Below are 18,103 nucleotides of genomic sequence, written 5' to 3'. Positions count from 1 at the left end.
AAGGCAAATGAAATTACAACTCGCTACTTGATATGTTTCCTCAAGCGTTAATGAAAGCCAAGTAAAAGCCTTTATTAAGCGAACACGTAGCGTATGAGTGGCTTTTTGTAGAAAAAATCTATTATAGGATATTATTGTAGGCTTTACAACTTTAGACTCATAATTACGTCTTCTATTAATATTATTTATATTATTTATAACTAAATATTGCATTAAAGTGCATTTCTGCAATAGATATTTGCTTCCATTTGTGGTTTTGATATAAGTAGCTAAAGCACAAATTGCTTATGTACTGATAACAACTTAGAGGATAAAATCAAATTTCCTTTTAATAAGACGACTTAAAGTCAAATAGAAAAGTTCTAGTAATTCAATGAGAGTTTATTATGGATTGCACTTTGCAATCCACAACCGCAAAGAGATTATTTACATTTGAACTGGTTAGGAAAGTTACACTGAATTATAGAGCCAATCCATCTTCCAAGCACTCAAGTCTTTATGAAGTTGTCAGTGCTCAATTTTCAACTTTACACAACAAATTACTATAATCTTGGTTAGGTTATATGTGTTAGATAGATAACAAATTAAATTATTTCAGTTTTACTCTTCTACCATAAATAAATTTATTACAAAATTTAAATGGATATTATTGGTTAGATGGAAAAAATTGAAATTGGTTTTAATTCATAATTCTCTGGACAAATTTTTAAAATAAAAAAGTCGTTTCTTATTAAATAATATTTTTTTGCAAAAAATAAAAATAATAAAAACAAAAATAATAAATTAGAATAAAAATAATTATCATTATTTCTTTATAAGAAGAATTCAACACCAAATTCTAGGAAGTTTTGTTAAATATTTGAATTTAAAAATCGATTATAATTAGATATTTTAAAGTATTATGCAGTTTTTACTCATTTTTAATAAATTAAATAATTTATAATATTAATTAGCAATACTGTAGTAGTAAAATAAAACAAAGCTCACTTAGTAGATATATAATAATCAATTCAATTACAACTAATGGATTTTAAAATGTAGAAATGTAAAAGACAAGCTCCAATTAATATATACAATTTAAAAGACTTTATCAAGGTTAATAATTACAAGTATAGTACTCTTTAACTGCCGACTGCTGCCTCATGATTTAACTACTACTACCACTACTGCTTGACTATAAAACTGCTTCACCGCACTACTTCTACTTGATTGCTTAACTTAACCACTGCTACTTCTTGACTATAATATATAACTGCTTGACCGGCTTTCACATAAATGTATAATCTAATACATAACATATAATGGATATTTGAAAGAACCGATCAATCTTAAGCAAGTAAAATGTTTAAATATAGACTAGTCATACCAAAGCATAATGGAAAGATGCAACATAGACCAGAATGAATAGTTTTTGGAATTTTTATCAGCAATCTTTAACTTCCCTATTAGACGTCCTTATAAAAACAATCAGTTAATAGTCTATTAGAACTTAAGCAACTTGGCAAAATTATGTTAAAATATTTCACTATTAAAGTTTGAGTGATACAATAGGGCTCTTCTGGCCGCAATACCGGTTGTTTGGCGATATCACGACAATAGTTTTTTATCAAAGTTTAAAAAGTAATAATAATAATTCTTGTCATCATCTCAAGCAGAAATCTCCAGAAAATAAACTCCTTTATCAACTAAACATATCGGTTTTAAAAGTTGATTCATGGCTAGGTGTATGATATCAAAACGAGACAGTTTGTATCAAAGAGAAACTTCTGCGTTAGTAAAAACTATCAGCTAGAACTAACTCAACATCAACTAAAGTATTTTTAGTAGAATTTTTAGAAAATCATTTAATTTTCAAATATTTTGAAACATATCACAGCTACATTCTAAATTACAATCTATAGCCTTTGCAATGAAGTAATTTTACAGCAATGAAATATTTGATATATAACTGATCAGACCTTGTAAGTACATGCAATATCAATTGATATTCTAATTTTTGTGTCATTCAAGTTAGCTAGAGAAGTGCCTTATTATGGCACTTCTATCGACTTCTTCAGAACTTCTTACTTAAAGAATAAAATTAATTTCTCGGACAAATACAAAAATTTTTAATCATGGGCAACTATAGTGTAAAGTGGGCTAAATCTAAAATAACATATGTGCATATATTTATTTATTTGTAGATATTGTGGAGAATCCAGAAATCGTCATTCTGTCAAATAAACATGGTTCTGATCACAGAAAAATTTTTGAAGGAATAAATGATGCAACAGTCGTATTGTTTAGTGAGGATTTTAAGATAAAAATCCGGTGCCTTGCAATTTACTTTGAAAATTGCTTTCACAATATTAAACGAAATAACACACAGCAACTCCTTCACTGTATCGAACCTGCTTTTTTAAACATCAATCTATTCTGTTCCTTTTTTTTTGAAGTTTATAAACTCATTTTACATATTGGGTGGCTCATCAAATATGGATGAATTTATTTTGAAATGTTCCCCCATTAGTCTCTTTCATTGCAGTGTGGATTTTGTTTGATTAGTATTCAAATTTTTTAAACCACTTCAACCGCAGGTGAAATATAGCATTTTGCAACACTGCTCCATTATAATGTTTTGCGGCATTACTAGATTTATTATAACATACCGGGATTTCAAGTATAAAAAATGATTCTTCTTTAAAGAACCTCTGGGCTCTAATAATAGTTTAAACATTGTGCAAACACACTACTGCCATCAAATATCTGAAGAAAATTTTTTTTAATAAATTGAAATATAAACGCTTCCAAATAGACGTAAATCAGCTATTTTTAGGATAACTATGGTTACAGTGTGGTAATATCAACATTGTAAAGAGTGTCATCCTATGCAGTTCTATTCATCCTATTCAATTGAACTATTTAACATATACCCCTTACATATGTTTAAAAACAAAGTACATTACGATATGTAAGGATATCAGCATTATCATTTATAGCAGGCACGTAGCACAGGAGAGGTTAGAACTTCAGCCGAAATGAATCGAAGTAATATTAATCGAAGTAGTGTTAATAATAATAAGTATGCATCATTTATTATTAATGCATCATTAATACATTAATGATTGATTATAAACAAAAATAAAGTCCATTAAGCATTTTATCTAAAAACAATCCAGGCACTAACCACACCTAGGTGTCACAGGACCTTTTGGGACGACTCCCTCGGACGCCCTAAACGTGATACCTATCGATCTTCATATCAAAAACATAGTTTGCAATAGCGCTATAAGACTAAAAGTAGCAGGATTCTAAGTAGTCGTAGTCGAATTCTATGTACAGTTCCAATCTGTCTGTATAGGATGACATGATGTAGTTTATCGTCTGTTTAAATTTTTGTTTGTATTTAGATTCTTATCAGCTTACAGACCCGAACAATTAAACGCATGCCAACATTTTTAAATAAATGCGTTTAATTGTTCGAGTCTGTAAGCTGGTAAAATCTAAATACAAATGTATAGGATGACATCGGATTATCTGAATCCGTGCATAGACTTCAAATGGAATTTTTAGACAATATTCCCTACAAGAAATCAGTGGAAAAGGAAAAATTTCGAAGCAAACTACGATATTTCAATATATACAGATGGCTTGAAAATGAACTGAGGGGCAGGAGCAGGAATCTTCGTACCATCTGAAAACATAAATAACTCTCCTAGGTTACCTAATGAGGCTACGTTTTTTTAGGCTGAAATCCTAGCAATTAGAGAAGCCTGTTGGCAAATTGCAAGCCACATCGAGGACAGATGTAGTGTTGCTATTTTTATTGACAGCCAGGCAGCAATTAAAGTCCATGAATCTTTCATAATAAAATCAAATATATTAAAGGAATATAGAAAAGCAATCGACGAGCTAAATTGGTTGGCTGATATCACCCTCACCGGAGTTCCTGCACATAGAAACATCGTGAGGAACGAAAAAGCTGACAGTTTAGCCCGCTCTGGTGCCTCCCTAGATGTGTCCCTGGCAGTACCAGTTTATATTACCCTGGAGACCAAAATAATAAATAATAATGCATTTTTTTAAAAAGTTTCAAACATTTTCAAAAAAATAATACCCAACTGTACTGTGAGATAAGGATCCAAAAACTTAAATTAGTATTTTTAATAACATCCTTTTTATGTATTTGCCATTGATTACTACTTGATTTGTCATAGTATAAAATCTATTTCACTCAACAAAATGTAGTTTTCAAAAGAGGTTTCTGCCATCATTTAATAATATTTTCCAAATTTATATAATGTTATACAACAACAATACATATAATATTAATAATAATGTACAACAGTAAATAATGTGTTGATATAACCCAATATGTGGCCCAACTAAACTGACCCCTTTCCCTGTCAATCTCCATTAGCATAATATCATTGAAGAAGATGTCTGCAAGGACCTTTCATTGTACTAGCATGCAATCCTCTATATGTACACAATATGTATATGTCCCACAATGAATTCTTCATGATAAATCTCAATTGAATTTGTGCTTACCTTCTTATCCAATTTTATTTCGCAGGACATCTCAATGTTCCGTGAATTTTTGCTAGTAAAATTGATAAATGCTGAAAAGGCAACATTTCAAACGCCAACATTTTCGCAAAAACGTGAAAGAACTTTGGAAATGTTGATTAAGGATTTACATGAGGACTACGTGGGCGACAGCAAATTGGTAAGTTCAGTCAACATAGAAGGTTTGAAAGCATTGCACATTGTACTCTGGCATTTGTGGTGCATGCGATGCAGTTGCATTGCTTTTATGGCAGTGCATGCAGTACATGCAGTACACAAAACTCAATGCAGGGAAGTGCATATTTAAGCGTCTATTAACCCAACAGCCAAAATGTAAATGTTGGTAAACAATTATTGTGCAATCCCGTGAATATCAATGCACACGAATTTTGTGTGTGGGCGTGTTAGAATATTTGCCACATTTGCCACATTTGCCACAATTGCCACACCACACGAAAGTAATTAAGAGTCCTGTTTGTAATTGAAATAGAACAATAGTAAAAGTTTATGTTAACTAACAATTTCATTTGCAGAACATGCTAAATAGACGCGCCTTCTCTGAAGTGCTCTACGACGTGCCAAGAACATCAAAGCTGAAGGAGGACGCAAGGCAAATAGAATTTGTACGCATTGGACAAGCACTTAAGCTGGAAGCCATTGTACGCGGTGATGCACCCACTAGCATTGCTTCAGCGAGTCCTTGTACTATATTTAAAAACCCACCTTGGGGCCCTGATATATTTTACCCCACATTTCCGCACAGAGGTACGCTGGCTGGTGATTCCTTTGGCAGCAGTGATGAATGTTTGTTTATTGCAACTGATGATGGCACCTTCCTGATGAAAGGTAAATTAAATTACAGGTTACAGCTAAGCTAAGCTAACTGCAATTCATACATTTTATTTGTATTTTTATGTTCCGCAGAAGATCAATCACATCAGCTTATTTTTGACAAGACTTTTTATGTGCGGCAGTTGAATGTTTTGGAGGAGCATGGTTTGGTTTTGATACGTGGCGGCTCAGTCACCAACCGCGATTCGCATCGTGTACATGTTTTTCGTTTGCGTGAGTTTCAACCAAAATGTGCAGAGGAGTCATTCAAGTGTCGCAGTCGGGCGGAGGTGAAGGATCGCCGCATTGACAGGACACGCGGTTGTCATTTGTTTGCTAGCTCGCGTGTCAATGGTGGTCATTTACGCTTAGTGGTCGCTGTTGGCAAAAAGTTGCAGTTATTCCAATGGAAACATACGGCTGCATGGGCTTCGTGGTGTTCGGAAAACGATACAGAAACAGCTGAAGGTTTCATTTTTCAAAAGGAAATACAGCTGAGTGAATCGCCGTCGATTATTACGCCATTAGAAGGACCAACAAATACAAATGCTGGTGGTTTTATTTGTGTTGGATATAGGCAAGTGGAGAACAATTCCATTTCGAATTGTTTAATAATAAAAATGAATCCTTTTGTTGCTTTTCTGTTTGCTTCAGGTATCATTATGAAGTTATCTGTGATCAAACTGGTACAATTACACGTTTACACGAAGTGGAACCATCAAAAAGAAGTCAAGCACAGCTTACAGATGCAATTGAACTATGTGACGGCCTAGAAACTGAACTACTGCTGTGCTATAATCGTAAGTAGAGAACCAGTCTCAGAAGATATATATAAAAGTATGTTTTAAGAAAAATTATTATATACAAAATACATATTTTCAAAAAATTTATTTTAAAACTCTAGTACACATTTATGTTATTTTAAATAATAATCAAAAATATTATAAAAAAATAATTAAAAAATATAATTTAAAATCCAAGAACATTAAAAAATAATTAAATATATATGATATAAAAAATTAAAACATAATAAAGGATGCAAATTGAAATAAAAGTTAAATAAAACTAATGAATAAATAAAACAAAGTATATATAAATAAATAATATATATAAATAATGTATAAAAAGCTATAGGAAATAATAATTACAAATAAACAGTAATAAATAATATTATATAAAATAAATCTAAGTTATTGATAAATATAACCCATAAAATTCATAAATAAGTGTATAGAGTCAGAGCCTTTTGTTTTTTTTATTTATCTTTAATTCCATTATAATTCGATATTAAATTTGATTTTAACCTCAGTTACTACAGTTGTGATTATTTTATTTAGTAGAAACTGTTGTATTTAATGCAAAGGTTTCGGGAATAGTGAAATGTGATAAAAAAAATTTTTTATTTATTTGTTATTAATAATTTTCTTTTAAATAATATATTAAATAATACTCACTTCCGTCATAACTGAAGTTATATATAAAATATATATTATATATAAATATATATTAAATATAAAAATAAAATATTTAAAATATTTAGACTTGACTCTGACCTTAAAAAAAATGTAACTAATTATAAATATATAGAAATTTCATTGTTATAATGCACTACTGTCAAAACTTTTCAATTATAATTAATAAAATAAAAAATTTTATTTAAATAATGTAATAAAAATACCTCTCCATTAAAAACAATAGTTTATATTAAGAATTTAGTTTCTTTCGTCAAAACAGACGTTAAAATTCAATTTAATGAAAAGAATAAAATTATAATAAACAAAAAAATAATAAATAAAAAAAAAATAAATAGTTAATAAAATAAATTAATCCGCAATAATGGAAATTGAAATTTAATAAATTTAGTTAGTGAATAATAATATATAAATGTTTTAATATATAATATATATATTATATGTATTATATATATTATATACAAGTGACATTAAGCTCTCTCCCAACATCATTAAATTGAACAAAAAAGAACTTGCTGCGCTAAGCAGGTAAAACCTTTTTTTAGTCAGTAGAAGTTAAGCTTGCATCGTGCAAAGTACTAATAAAGTTTTCATTTAAAAAATAAAAAAATCGTTTTTATTGAAAAATTGTCACTTACAATTATATATATTAATATATAAAAATAAAATATTTTTTATATATATTATATCCGGCTACAGGTCACCTTTTTGTAAAAACTGGGTCTAGAAAAAAATTCAAAACTTAAAAATAAAAATTAAATAAAATTTATACGTTATAGTAACAAATAAAAAAAAATAAATAAAAGCAATTTTTTAAGTAAATAATATTCAAAAACCTTTTTATTTGTAAAATAGTCCTCTTTCTTCATAATTGACTTTAAAAGTTATATATTATTTTCTATATTTTTATTTTTATATATTTATTTTAATGTTTTATATTTTTCTTGAATATTTTATTTATATTTTTTATAATCAATTATTTCATAATAAATTATTTATTTTTTTAAGAGTAACAATAATTAGCAAACGAATATGATTATAATGACATTAAATAAAAATAAATCTTTTAAAAACATATATAATAATTTTAAAAATAAAAAAAATTTTATGTAAAATTAAAATAAAGAAATGAAAAAATAATAAATATTCAAAATTATTATACAAAATTAATGAAAAATATAAAACTATAGCGTAATATTTTTATCTATTCACAAAACATTTTCATTATAAAAGTATTAAAAGGAATTTAATGTAAATAATTGTATTAGATTAAAGAAAGAAGTCAATATATAAAAAAAAATATTAAAAGAACTTAATACAAATTAAATGAATATTTATAATAAAAAAAACAAATATATACAATATTAAATGAAAGAATTAATAAAAATAATATTAGTATCAATGTGAAAGGTAAATAACGAGTTCTTTATATCAAATATAATAAAATAGTTTTTTTAAAATATTGTTTAAAAACCTTATATATTTATATTTTATAAAGTAATTATATTTTATAAAGGATTTTTATATTATTTTATTATATTATATTTAAATATTTTTATATACTATATTATTATATTTATTTATATTTATATTAAAAAATTTATTTATTTTAATTTGCTAAATAAGCTCTAACGTATTTTATTATAAAATTTAAATATATTCCATAGAGAGGTATTTCGAACAGTATTAAATCACAACAGCAAAATTTTATTATTTTATTAATTAATTTAATTTTTGGCAGACCATACAGCTGTTTCGAGTATTGTCAAATACCCATCTTCAGTGGTCTTGGAATTAATTGAATATTGTTCGAAATATCTCAAAATTATTATTTAAAATTATTTCTAATACTATGTTTGTTAAGACATAATAGCAAATTTTTAATTAAGAAGTAATCACAATCTTTATATGTTTTTATTTTATTTTATTTTATATTTTATTAATACGTCAACTAACGTTTATAGTAATCATCAGGATTATTATTCTTTACTTTCATATAAATTTCATAGGACTTTAATAATGTTAAAATATATAAATTTATATAATATATGTATTATTAATAACTAATATTAAAAATCAATTTACCATACATCCATTAAATTATTCTATAACTCTGAATTACAGATACTTGCCACTTCCAAAAACTGAATCAAAAGGATGGCACCACAAGCGAATTTGATTTTCATTGGAATACTTCGCCAACATCAGTTGTGTGTGCATTTCCCTATATACTGGGTTTTACCTCGGACTCAATGGAAATACGACTACTTGTTAATGGTAATTTAGTAGACACAGCAATAATGCCAGAATTGCAAATGATCACATCGAAAAGAGATATATTCTTTGTCAGCACGGCACCTGAGATACGCTCAAAAGAGTTAAATATAAAGGGACTGCAAATCAATGAACTCACACCAGAACGTCGTCTAGTCACAACACCAAGTGAAACTTCATCTAGCGAAGAGCTGACACGGGACAATTATGGTGATTTGTCCAGTGTTTGCAGTAATATGACCAGCAAAGATATACCAATAAATCCAGAACATGAACTAACCAATTTACTAGAAATACCAAATGCAACAGGACAATTGCCACAAATACAACGAGCGCGTTCCTTGCAAAAAACAAGTAATATAATGGAAGAGAAGCCATTTATAGCCAAAAGTAATTCCTGTGGCGACTCATATCAGTCAAATAACACTGCTCTACGTAGTAATTCCATATTGGATCAACAAACTATACAACTACAAACAAGTGTACCACCGAACTCCCCCAGAAATAATACCAACAACACCAAATGTAATCAACACTCCCCAATGTCTCCAACGAAACGTAATTCTAAATATCGTAGTCTCTTCAATAGCGGCAACAACAATAATCACAATAACGGCAACAGCACTGAGGGTTACTCAAGCTCACCGGATCGTTGCAAGCCACTACGCGTATATCGTATACCACTGACTAAACTAACCGGTGCACACTCTCAATTCCACATGCACTCATTCAATACCAGCACACAGTCGCAGATACCATTGAGTTCTCATGGCCTTACCATGAAACAGAAATCTATTGATGTACAATTACCTCTTAGTCAGGTTAGTGAAGCTGTACTCCAGGAATGACAAACAAATCAATATAGAAACATAACACAGGGCTCACAGCCAAAATATAGGGAAAGGCGCAAATCAATTGAAATTAGAGATTTTGAAGACAATAAATTCAATGAAGAAGATGAGAGACGTTTAGAGATATTGATGCTTCAAGATGAGGATGCGGATGCGGATGCGAATGAGAATGAAACTGAGGACTTGGCTACACAACAACAAATAGATTTCAGTGTGTTGCTGAAACAGGAACTGCGCAGGTTTCAAGAAAATCAAACAAGACAAAATTGAATAGAAAACTTTTAATATAAAGTAAAATAACATTTAAATTAAAAAAAAATAATATTAAATAATTAGACATTCATCAAAATACAAATTTTCAAATGCTGGCCAATCTGAAAAGCTAAGCATGCATGTACCTAAAGTGTAGGGTGTACACATATGTCGAAAGGACAATTCAAATTGTGGTAAACAGGATTCTGTTTTATATATGAAAGTTACATTATTTGATATTTTATGCAACGTTGATATTAAAAAATATTCTATAAAATATGAGAAGTATTTCAAAAATACAATATATAAAGAAAATTAAAATAGACAGAGAGAAATATATATATTTAAATAAAAAATTAAACTTTAATAAATAATAAATAAAAATATTACATACATATATATTTACAAATATAACATTACATAGATGGCATATTGAAATACATTAAAAAAAGCATTAAGATTTAATTGTATCTAATAAACAAAATAACTTCTTGATACCTTTATTTATCTTTGAAATATCTATTTAATTATTTATTTTAATTTTTTTCCGTTTTTGATTCTTAGCTAAGATATTGAGGTTATTTTTACACTATTAGCTTTTAATAACAAAAAACATAATGGACATAAAAATGGAATAATCTGGCACTTATCAATTAAAATTAAAAATTTTTTAAAAATTAAAATTAATAAACAAGGCTTTTCTATTTAATAAATATTATTTCAGTTTTCTGATATTAACCATAGAATTATCCTACTAAAATACAATTTATTTAATTAGCCAGAATTTAATAAATCATTAAATAAGAATTTAGTAATTATTTTAATTATTACTAAAAGAATTAAGTAATTTCTTCCTACAAAATCATTTTTCATAAATAAATTATTTATTAAGCTTATTATTTAATTTATTTACTATAAATTTCATAATAAAAATATATTGAACTAAACTTTAATATACTATTGATTTTAATTAACAAAACTTTAATTGATAAAATACATAATAAACTTAAAATTATACATACCTATATATATTTATATATATATATAACTTATTTACGCATATTTAAGTATATATATAAATATATATGTATATATATATCTTATTTAAATATATTTTATAAGTATAATTTTCTTTATTGAAATATATTTATATATATGTTTATTTTATATATATTTATTTATATATACATGCAACTTATTTAAACATATTTAAATATATAAAATGTATGTATATATATATATATATGTTTTATATATATCTTATTTAAATATATGTTTTTTTTAATGTATAATTTCTTTATTGAAGTAATTATATATATTTTACTATCATATATATAATATTATATATATATATATTTATTTTATTCTTATAAATATATATACATTCAACTTATTAACATATTTTAAACTATACAATATATGTATATAGATATATATATATATTTATATATATATTTATATATATCCTTATTAAAATTTATTATTTAAGTATTAAAATTTCTTTATTGAATATATTTATTATATGTTTATTTTATTATATATTTATTTATATATACATGCAACTTATTTTAACATATTTAAATATATAAATGTATGTATAATATTATATGTTTTATATATATCTTATTTAAATATATGTTTTTTTATGTATACATTTCTTATTGAAGTTATTTAATTATATTTAATATATTATATATATATATATAATATTTATTTAATATATATAAATGATTATACTCAACTTATTAAACTATTAATATACAATACTGTATAGATATTTATATATATATGATATATATTATTATATATATCTTAATTTAAATTTATTTTTTAAGTATAATTTTCTTTATTGAAATATATTTATATATATGTTTATTTTATATATATTTATTTATATATACATGCAACTTATTTAAACATATTTAAATATATAAAATGTATGTATATATATATATATGTTTTATATATATCTTATTTAAATATATGTTTTTTTTATGTATAATTTTCTTTATTGAAGTATATTTATATATATTTTAAATATATATATATATATATATATATATTATTTAATTATATAATATATATCATTCCAACTTATTTAAACCTATTTAAAATATACAAAATATATGTAATTATATATAATATATATATTATTATATATATCTTAATTTAAATTTATTTTTTAAGTATAATTTCTTTTATTGAAATTATTATATATATGTTTATATATATATATAATTATAGTTTATTATATTTATATATATATATATTTTATTTATATATATTAATATATTTATTTATATATATTTATTTATATATATATAAATATTATATACATGCAACTTATTTAAACATATTTAAATATTAAATATATGTATATATATATATATATATTTTATATATATCTTATTTAAATATATTTTTTTTATGTATAATTTTCTTTATTGAAGTATATATAAATGAAGTCAACTAACTGCTACGTAAGCTACTATTTAATATATAAAAGTCATATTAATAAAAAAAAGTAGTTAATAATATATATTAATATAGTTAATAGTTAATATATTAACTATCATAAAGGTTTATATGAAATCAAAATAAAAATGCCTCTAGCAAAGCTATTTTAATTCGAATTTACAAAAAAAAATCATTTCTGTACCTTCTAATAATTTTAAATTTAGTTTAAATTATTTATACTAAAATCTTATATATGCTATTAAATTTTTATATATTATTATATATAAATAATTTTGAAATTATTTTCTACTTAATAATTATAATCATTTGATATATAAAATAATCTAATAGAAAGAATATAAATGAAATTAAGTTTTTAACAAAAATTTAACTATATAATTATGTTTTAAATAAAAATTAGATATTTTTTAATATGATGAAACTCGAATTATATGTATTTATTTCTATAAACTAAATAAGGTGAAAAACTTTATATAAATACAGAAAAATCAAACTCTAAACAAATATTTATATATATTCAAAAATAAATATAATAAACTTTTGTGGTAAACTTGATCAAATAAAAATATATTTTATTTAAATGAATAAGTAAATGTTTTATTTAAAAATAATATTAATATAGTGTATAACATAAAACTAATGAATATTTTTTTAAGTATTTAAAAATACTTAAATCTATAGCAATTTAAATTCAATTGCTACCGGACCAAGTAGTTATGGACTTAATTTCTATTACCTCCATTATATATAATTTTTTATTGAATTAATTATTTTAAATTGTTATTAAAATTTATTCCCAATTAAAAATTAATTTTTTTCAGTTATCCTATAAATAATAATTTTTTTTCCTTTATGCAAGGAACTGTAAAAATGAAATATATTCAATTGTCTAGATTTTTATAACACATTGAAGAAAACGTCATAGACACCATAAAGTATATATATTCTTGATCAGCTTAGTAATTTGAGTTCATTTAGCCCTATCCCTGTACTCTGATAGTTTTTGAGCTATTTATTTGAAGCTTTGCATACATACTCTTCGAAAGTAGACCTTGATGATTTGTCGTTTTGATCGAAATCGAAAAACTATGCCCTACAACAGCTACATAAAACTAAACAACCATACCAACATGTGGTATGGTTGAACCAACATGATGCGTCGATTAGGAATATTTTGAGCAGATATTTAATTGAACTCTGGTTATATCAACCAAATTCCCAAATTATTTTTCTGAATTTATAAACGAGAAGCAGAAATCTCGGACGCAGATCATAAGTCAGATCATAATTTTAAACGTCAACATAAATGTCGATGTCTCTCCGAAGTGGGGGTATTTTAGAATGATCTACATGTGTACATACTACATGTGTGTATATGTTAGGAAATCGGGCACACACTATTCTAACGACTATCGATTTGACGGTGCATAATATAATCCACCTCCTCACCACACAAAAAAATTTGTATGTGTTATACAATTATATTACTTATGCTATTACTATATAATATATGTTGAAGATCTCAATCAGATTCAAAATTCTGTGTAAAAGTTCCGGAAAATCCAAAGGATTATCTTTCCATTATCTTTACATTATCTTCACATTATCATAATGTAATAATACATAAAATATTTATTTAATAATAATATAATAGTTTTTTTTGAAAGACTTATAAACCTAAAACATTATATAGTATGGTTATATACCTATAATGGCAATTGCTACGAAATCCCTCAGCTGAATATAATAAATTATGTATAATAATTATTTTCAATTATTTATAATTAATTTTGCAGTGACTGCAAAATATGATTCGAGTGTCAGCTCAGCTTTATTAATGTTCTATCTTCGAATGCCGTTACTGGATCGAATTCAGCAAAAAATTGTTTATGCAAAAATAAAATTTTAGTTGTGACTAAGGCAGTGCGGAGTAGAGAAGCTTAACCGGGTTTGTACGATTCTCTCTAACGCGTCGTGGCGAAGTCCCGTTTTTTAAATTCTACATCAAATGTGTTATTCATGAGTTTAGTTTATATTGAGTTTATGTTTTATTTATTTTTGTGTTTTGATAAATAATTGTGTTTTATTATAAAAAATATACATATATATATAAAGTATATATCTCTATATTTAATGTGTTGAAAAATAGTGTCTTTGCTAACTAAGTGTATCTTTGGAAAAAATAATTTTTTTTATTTGCTTGCAACTCTCGCTTAACGTATGAAAGCTTCAAGCTGTTGACAAATACAAAATGTTGCTGGTGAGTTTAAAACAATTATTTTCTATTATTTTATATGAAATATTAAATTTTATTTATTTATATATAATCAAATACATATGTTTCTAAATACTTGATCAATCTTGAGTGCTAAAAAATTACTAAAAAAATAATTTGTGGCATCGCATCAATGAATAAATAAAAAACAAACAAAAAACGGTATTATTATTAAGCCAATGCAGCTTGTATGAAAGCTATTGACAGCTTATGAGCTTGCATGGCCGTTTGTAGAATTACTTCGTCAACAAATCGCATCACAAAAATGACGCACACAATTAATGTTGCCAGCAATATAACTAATGTTGCCAACAACATAACTAATGTTGCCAGCAATATAACTAATGTTGCCAACAACATAATTAATGTTGCCAGCAATATAATTAATGATGCCAACAATATAACTGATGTTGCCAGCAATATAACTAATGTTGCCAACAACATAATTATGTTTATATACAAATGTGCGCTTCATAAGTACATATTGTAGATGTTTCTGAATGTGAAAGCAAACAGGTCGTTTTTTAAAATCATTCAAATAGATTCACTTATATATTATTTATATTTTTAGATAATAAAATGAATGTTTTACTTTTTTCTAATAATAATTTATTCAGATATTTCTGTTTCGAGTATTACCGATTGTAAGTGATCTTGGAATTATTTCTCATATTTAATTATTTAAATAATTTTTTTAACCTACATGGGTTACGCTCTTATCCTTGTTTCTTAATATATTTTTATTACAAAAAAATTTATAAACATATCATTAAAAAAATATATGTGGTTAATCCAAAAAAGTACGCAAAATTTCTTAATGTTTTTTTAACATTTATTTAAATTTATATTCAACTTTACACTTATTAAATTTTTTTTTTATAAAAATTTCTATTATATACATCTATTATTTATCTGTTGTCCGACTTTATTTTTTATAATTTATCTTTAGTTATCTTCCCAATAAATAATGCTTTCCAATCATCTTTTTGTGAAGGAATCCATGCTTTCACTTATATCGCAATTGAATTAGGTTCTCTTCTTGTTGTAGTAGCCCATAGATATCTATAAAGCAGATAGCATGTAAGGAATTCCACGACGAATATACTGGTTAGGATGTGGATGTGTAATGATTGAATGAGGTTCGGGGAATTAGGGAGTGAGGGTGAATTGCGAATGGGTGAGATTTAAATTCAGTTCTTATGTTAGCTGAAGCGAAAGCTTAATTGAAAGCGTCAACCATATTCTTGAGCCAGTGATAATCCACTTTAATCCAGTGATTACGTCGATTATATTTAAATTATCCTAATAACTGAACACTTGAATCCAGTAATTAGGTGCTTATATGGTATAAATTTGGTATGTGATCTAAAAAGCTAATACAAAAAAGAACCAATGTTGAATGTGGCTTCGCATCAATTGAATTGTCAAAATTTGTCAAAAATTATCAAAAATTTAATTGTGCCCTTTATTTAAAAATTAATATTCAATTTACAACAACTAAATTAGCTAAAATAACCTTGACCATGAATGCCCCGCAATGAACTTGTTAAATTTTGGAGGTCTAATGACAATATGTCTCATTGTTAAAAATAAAGCATGTTATTCTATCATTTTCCGAATCATCATAGCCTTCTGAAATTAAAAATTTTTGGTTGGACTATATTACCAATCCAAAAGAAAAAGAAATTTTAAAATATAGATCTCCATTTGTGTCCATTGGAATTAAAAAAAGTCCTCCAAGCGTCTTAACATTGCTGTATTAAGACTATTAGTTTCTCTTTATGTTGCAGATATTTTAAAGCATAAGCTTTCATCCTAATGCAATCTTCCCATATCCCCAGGCCAAGGTTATAAAAGTAATCATTTTCCAAAAAAGGTTTGATTTGTCTACGTTAAGGACTTGTTTTCAATAAGAGATTTACTGCCTCGTATGTAATTTCGAATCAAGTCTATAATCCTTTTTCCTAAAAGTATTTTGACACAGCCTATGTAAGGAACGAATAAATTGGCTGGAAGATTTATTTTTCCTTTTTTTTCTAATTGCTATGAAAAGGTATAATGAAAATAGATGATATACTATATGTTCTCTACACAATATATTTATTATAGTGGTCGTTGAAGATATGGCCAGTTGTCATGTGTTTCTAATATATCGATTGCTAATAAAGTTTGAGTGATCTATTCAAGAGTAGAAGCTTTTAACAAAACTCAAACTTTCTGTAATTAACAAGAATATATGAAAAGACTGAACTCGAATGTTCTTCCATAACTGAAAGATGTCACATACACTCACGTCAATAAGTGCTTCCAATAAGAGCCAATCGTTCCCGAAACCTTCTCATATAATATGATTTTTTCATGAGATAAAAATTTCTTAAAGCTTCGGCAATCACAACAGCCTTTAAGTTAATCTTGATTAGAATACGATATCTGTACTCAAGTTGGTTCCATTTTATTTACGAAAAGTCTAGCAATTTCATGGAGATTCCCATCAATGATATGCAGACTTACAGCCGTTCAAGGAACCATTGTAGAACTGCGACCGTTTAACATGATAGAGACTTAGAGGTTTAGAGTGCGTAACGACGGTTTATCATGATAGAGGACTTTTCATAGAACTTAGCCACCTTCAATACTACTCCTTGAGCAGCACTTTAAGAAAATTCAAGTTGATTTCTGAGTTTTTTACGATAGTATAATGGACCCTAGTGGATCGTTAGAATTAATCAAAAACTTTTCAGTTGTAACGTCTATAAAAAATACAAAATTTATATCTCTTTGCATGCAAAGAGTCAAACAAAAAGTTTATTAAGTGTCGCTTTAAGCTAAGTACAAATTTTATTTTTTTTACATTAATTAAAAAATTAATTAAAAAATTTAAACAAAGCAAAATAAACTTAATAAAATCATAATTAATATCGGCAATTGGTCCGTTCATATATCATAAAAAGAACTGATGCTTGACTAGAAATACTAAAAGATACTTTCTATTTACATTTACAAACAATTCTAAGGACCTGCGCTCTATGCTTTGCCATAAGGATTATAATTATACATACATATATATATATGTATATAGTATATAACAATTTCTTTACTTTAAGTAATCACAGTAAAAAAAT

At 25.8% G+C, this 18,103-nt stretch overlaps 2 protein-coding genes across 2 annotated transcripts in view; both read left to right on the top strand.

Annotated features, from left to right (window-relative positions):
• Nucleotides 1-4,555: 4,555 nt before the first annotated feature.
• LOC119669299 (GTPase-activating Rap/Ran-GAP domain-like protein 3) lies at nt 4,556-10,485 on the top strand (the record flags this gene model as incomplete). Its single annotated transcript, XM_038079140.1, is given in 5 exon segments — nt 4,556-4,708; nt 5,082-5,394; nt 5,473-5,956; nt 6,034-6,179; nt 8,976-10,485. Coding segments are annotated over 5 exon segments (2,094 nt in total), but the record flags the coding sequence as incomplete, so codon positions are not given.
• A 4,472-nt stretch (nt 10,486-14,957) lies between these two features.
• LOC119666421 (GTPase-activating Rap/Ran-GAP domain-like protein 3) overlaps nt 14,958-18,103 on the top strand; it is a 13,027-nt gene continuing 9,881 nt past the window's right edge. Inside the window, exon 1 of the mRNA XM_038075700.1 lies at nt 14,958-14,966. Within this exon, the coding sequence (XP_037931628.1) occupies nt 14,958-14,966 (9 nt within the window). The remainder of the gene's footprint in view (nt 14,967-18,103) is intronic.

The sequence above is a fragment of the Teleopsis dalmanni genome, chromosome 1 (genome assembly GCF_002237135.1).
Source record: "Teleopsis dalmanni isolate 2A chromosome 1, ASM223713v2, whole genome shotgun sequence".
Lineage (NCBI taxonomy): Eukaryota > Metazoa > Arthropoda > Insecta > Diptera > Diopsidae > Teleopsis > Teleopsis dalmanni.
This window is presented reverse-complemented; position numbering and strand designations above follow the sequence as displayed.